The sequence below is a fragment of the Belonocnema kinseyi genome, chromosome 8 (assembly GCF_010883055.1).
Source record: "Belonocnema kinseyi isolate 2016_QV_RU_SX_M_011 chromosome 8, B_treatae_v1, whole genome shotgun sequence".
NCBI lineage: Eukaryota > Metazoa > Arthropoda > Insecta > Hymenoptera > Cynipidae > Belonocnema > Belonocnema kinseyi.
Genome location: NC_046664.1, coordinates 45,110,165 through 45,115,298, shown reverse-complemented (window position 1 = coordinate 45,115,298; position 5,134 = coordinate 45,110,165). Strand labels below are relative to the sequence as shown.

At 31.3% G+C, this 5,134-nt stretch overlaps 1 protein-coding gene across 1 annotated transcript in view; it reads left to right on the top strand.

The window, feature by feature from the left end:
* Nucleotides 1-5,134, top strand: part of LOC117178471 (glycine-rich cell wall structural protein 1.8-like) — a 60,860-nt gene that overhangs the window by 23,449 nt on the left and 32,277 nt on the right. Inside the window, exon 5 of the mRNA XM_033369898.1 lies at nucleotides 3-455. Coding sequence (XP_033225789.1) covers nucleotides 3-455 — 453 coding nt within the window. The remainder of the gene's footprint in view (nucleotides 1-2; nucleotides 456-5,134) is intronic.

The following is a 5,134-nucleotide window of genomic DNA, read 5'->3' as shown; positions in this document are numbered from 1 at the left end:
AGGTGGAGGAGGATCAAGTGGAGGAGGTTCCGGTGGAGGAGGATCGGGTGGAGGAGGATCAGGTGGAGGAGGATCAGGTGGAGGAGGATCAAGTGGAGGAGAAGGAGGTCATGGCCAAGGTGGTGGCGGAGGTGGTAATGGAGGTTCCGGCGAAGGTGGTGAAGGAAGTTCAAGTGGAGGTGGTGGAGGAGGATCATCTGCAGGAGGGTCTAATGGACAGTCATCGGAAGACGGCGGCAATAGCGCATTAATAGCAGGAGCGGTAGGTGCAGCAGGAGGAGCAGGAGCAGCAGGATTATACATGCATAAAAAAAATAAAGATCTAAAGCAACAGTTAAATGATCGCGATGGATATGGCGGTAATCGCGATGATGATAGATATGGACATGGTGGTCATGGTGAATATGATGATTATCGTCATGGAGGAGCCGACTCTGACAACAGACACGATGTAGGTGGGAAGGGAGACCATAATCCCGCTACTCATACAGTTGAGCACCATGTGTATCACCAAGTAGATCATAAAAATATTGCTAAAGAGAGAAAACGACGCAAAAAAATTAAAAAAAAAGAAAAAAATAAAAGAAAGAAAAAAGCAATAGAAAAGCAAAAACAAAAAGAAAAAGAAAAACAAAAAGAAATAAAAAAACAAAAAGAAAAAGAAAAACAAAAAAAGAAAGAAAAAGAAAAAAAAGAAGCAAAGAAAAAGCAACAAGAAAACCCAAAACAAACGGATAAAGAAGAAAAAGAAAAGAAAGAAATGAAAAAAAAGACCAAAGATGCAAAGAAAGAAAGGAGAAGAAAAGTAGTCGAAGAAAAGAAAAGAAAAAAAGCACAAGAGAAAAAAGAACAAAATAAGGAAAAACCAGTTAAAAGCGAACACACGGGATATCATACTCATAAGGGAAAGCATTAGTTTGATTAGGATAAATAAAGAGTCGATAGAACTGATTGACAAATTATTGTCATACGTAAACAAAAACTATGCATTTTCTGTTCAATTCTCATTCCTATGTCTTTCAAGTCAAATTGCAATCCAATGTTAATACTGCAATAGTTCTGAAAAATAAACACACTACACTCTGCCAACTGTCGTAATTTAATTTTTATTCTGATCTATTAATTCATTTCTTAATTTTACATATCGCCTACGATAATATATGCGTATGTTTACTTTTGAAATATTGATAGGTATAAACAAAAAAGTTGAGAATACGTTTCTTTCGAAAAAATTTCGAGACTTGTATTGATTAGAACTTTTTAAATTCTCATTATAATGAGAAGATTTGAGTTTTAGGTGAGAACTGACTATCGCGGGTTTGTTTAAATCTCAACGTTTTGAGACCCAGTATATCCGAAAATCTCGGTTTTACGATGGTGTCTCTCGCTGTTGGCGTCGTTGACGTCTGTATATTGTAGAATTTTGGAAAGACTAATCGACTTATATTGATCTTTGGTATGTAGTTTGAGAAACTAAAAAGAAAGGTTGAGTTCGTTAAATAACTATTTTGGATAAATTATTAAAAAGTTAAAGCATTTAATCATTTTTTGAAATTACTTCTTTTAAGGTTTTAAGATTCTATGTACGGCTATTTATAGTACATAAAAAGACGAAGAATTTATTCCGAAAATTATTATTATTTTTTTTTTGATAAAAAGAAAATTATCAGAGTTATACAAGTTTTAAAATTCAAAAAAGAAATGAAAATTAGCACTTAAAGTCAAGCGACGTACAAAAAATTTTTAATGAGAAAAACGTTCATTTTTGAAGATCTATCAAGATTTTTAAAACAACTTATTGAATTTTCTGAAAAAATCTAAAATGAAAATGTTAAAATCACAAAAAATAACGAAAAATCAATAAAGTTCATCTTCTCAATACTGCCATGATCGCGTTTGTAGGAGAATAATTTTTCACTGAATGAAATTTCCCCACCATTTTCACGCCCTCGAGCACGCGCGAGTGTCGGAAGCCCTTTCTAAATAGTACCGCACTGGTACTAATGCCTGGTTCAGAAGTATAAGTGTCAATTCGTATAATCTTCGTGCGGAATTATTGAGAATGAATTTTCCGAACTTTATGCCAGAATGGAAAGCGCCGAAGTGGGGGTAGATCCCAAGCGGGGTTGAGGGTTAGCGGCACTATTGATAGCGGAACTATTTAGATCATCGAATATCGTATGTCACGCTTGATATAATGTATTTAACTTGCGCTTCACGCTTGGTCTCTGCGCATTCCCAAAAAATTTGCGTAGACTTTTTAAATGGAAAATCAAGCCATTGACAAATTTCATTTGGTAATCATTCATTCTGTTTGGCTAAAGCTCTTACCGATTTAACTAGTAGTACATCTACATAACGTGCCTCGCGCTTGGAACTTGACTTATCAAAAGAATCTTTACAAAAAATTATTATTGACTCCATTTTAAATGGTGTACGGAAAATAGTATTAATCTTAAACTTTTTCAACATAAATTGAATAGTTTTCGTAATTTGACCAAAAAATGGAAGAATTAATAAATTTAAAAACCTTCTTAAATATTTCTTACCTTAATAAGGGGGCTTTTTGAACATTCAAATGCTGATAAATATTATGTATGTTTTTTTTTTAAATCGTGATTTGATAGTAATAAAAATAAAAGAGACGAAAGAAATAAATAATAGAAGGAAGAAGATTTGTTTGATTATCTTGTAATTTTTCTTTTCTCTTTCTTATTTTTAAAAATAATTTTTTCATTTTTTCGAATTCCATTAGGAGCATTTTACGGTAGTTGTTTAAATTTGTTCGTTGGATTCTTTGTTTTACTTTTGGGAATTCTTTACATCCAAAATAATGGACTACTCATCTCAAATGTTGGGACGATGATACACTTTTTCATAAAAACAATAATTTTATTGTTGACATTAACTCATTTCCTGACAAATATCATTTTAAAATAAATTTGTATAATTGAGAGTTAAGAAAAATTATTTGCGGCGAATTTTCCATTTTTTATACCATCTTAATTTCTCCTACAATTATTCTGATATATTTCTTTCAACAAGTTATTTTTTCGAAAGTTATTGCTTCAAAATAAAAATAAAAGATTTATTTCGGTTTAGAATTTTTTATCACAAGTTATTATTTGAACATATTTTGTACTTCAATAGAAATGTAACTTTCGTATTAAAAGCTTTTTTCGCTAATTTGCCTTAAAATGCAGTATTCATCAGACAGGTAACTGGTTGAAGATACGGCTTTATTTTTAAAACGCGACCTCGGCAACTACATTAAATAACATGAAGTTCCCTCAACGGTTACATTGAATTTATTTTACTCTTCGCTTAAAAGTGATCATTTTAAAAGAAATATTCGTTCTTAAAAGGTCAACTGCTTTGACGTCGTTTGTTTTGTCATGAACAGATCTTTTGTTTATTTTGAAAATGATATAAATGCCAAAAAAGTTCTTAAAATGGAGTTAGAAAAAAACACTAAATCATAACAAAGTAACTGAGATTAAAGTTGTTAGTCACTGAAAGAATAGTAACTGAGTTATATTACAAGGCTTATACAATTTCACAGGAGGTCGTTGTGTTACAGATAAATTGTAGTCGTTTTAGTAAGAAAAACAGCGCTTGTAATTTATTTGCAACAATTAAGTTGATCAGTATACAAATCGTTTCAATTATGTGAGTTGATGCATCTACGAATTAAAGATTATATTTATGAAAAAAAATTTTTTTCACTTAATGTCTCTGCTCAGTTTTCACGTTAAATGAATAAACAGACAAAGTAATTAAAATCAAAAATAAAGGGGGGCAGATTGGAAAAAATTATTTTCTAGTTAAAATAAAATAAAATATATAAATAGTGTTAAAAAGAATTATTTCTGCATAATTTCAGATGTTAGAATGTATATTATATTTCATATTTTTCACGTGTTATTGCTTTTGTTGCCCAAACACGTCTAATTTTAGAGCTCTGTTGAAAAAGTTTTAGACATATAACCTGAATTTGAAAGAAAAAAGCAAAATGTAAAAAAGAACATTAAATTTTAAATGTGAAACTACACTGAGGGACTTTTTGTTAAAATAAATGAGAATTTAGTATAATATCGTTCCAAAATAGGGAAAACAGGATTTGTGCATCGACAATTAATTTAGTAGTTTTCAGCCAGAAAACTCATATTTTTGTTTGAAAAAATGGAAACGATGTTGCATTTACTCTTATCAAACTTGGGAGAATTTAAAATTCACTATATCAAAGTTGAGAAGCGAAGTTAAAACGATGGTAATACATTTCATTCGAAAGAGTGAAAACATCTTTTGAGGTGACCATAAAAAGCATATAAGAATCTCAAACGACTGTATGAAAAATTACTCACACCATTAAAAGAGTTAGCCTTGAGAAGGAGAAACTAAATACAAATTAAATACAATTAGATACAGCTTGCCAACTTAGGGCAGTGTAAAAAATATCCTGAGCCTGTTTCACGACTGATTTGTTGCTTCAGACATTTTGTTAATAGGTTAATCATTTTATCACTTTCAACAATTAATTTGATTTTTTATAAAATGTGGAATTGGACCTATGATGCGTCTTAGGTTTCTGTCAACTACATATTGGCAATATGAATTTCTAAAATACGTTTTAGAGATTACGATATTCACTATTTTTCTTATTCAAATTATTTTCAAAAACTTTATCAAAAGCATATCATTTTTTCATAGCGTTAATTCTTGAAATGGAGATTGACAATATTTCGTATATAGAATACTACTTTGTCGTCTTCGTGTAGAAAATACTCCTATGATTATTTTAAACTTCGGAACTGTAATACGAAAAAGTGTATTAAAACCATGGTATTCCCTATTTTCAAACGATATTAAACTAAATTCTAATTCACTTTTCATTTATTCTCACAAAAGGTCACTCAGTGTATGTTCCAAATCGACCCATTGAATGCGGTCGACTTATTAAGGGGGTGATCCCACTTAAAGACTGTTTTTTTCGCTTTTTTGAGATTTTTATTTGGCGAACTCTAAAAACATACCCGTAAACGTATCCCGAGTCGATTGCACGCTAAACGGACTACCCTCCACCCCCAGCCACCCCCACCCCCCTACAAATATAGGAAACACCACTACCCACCAA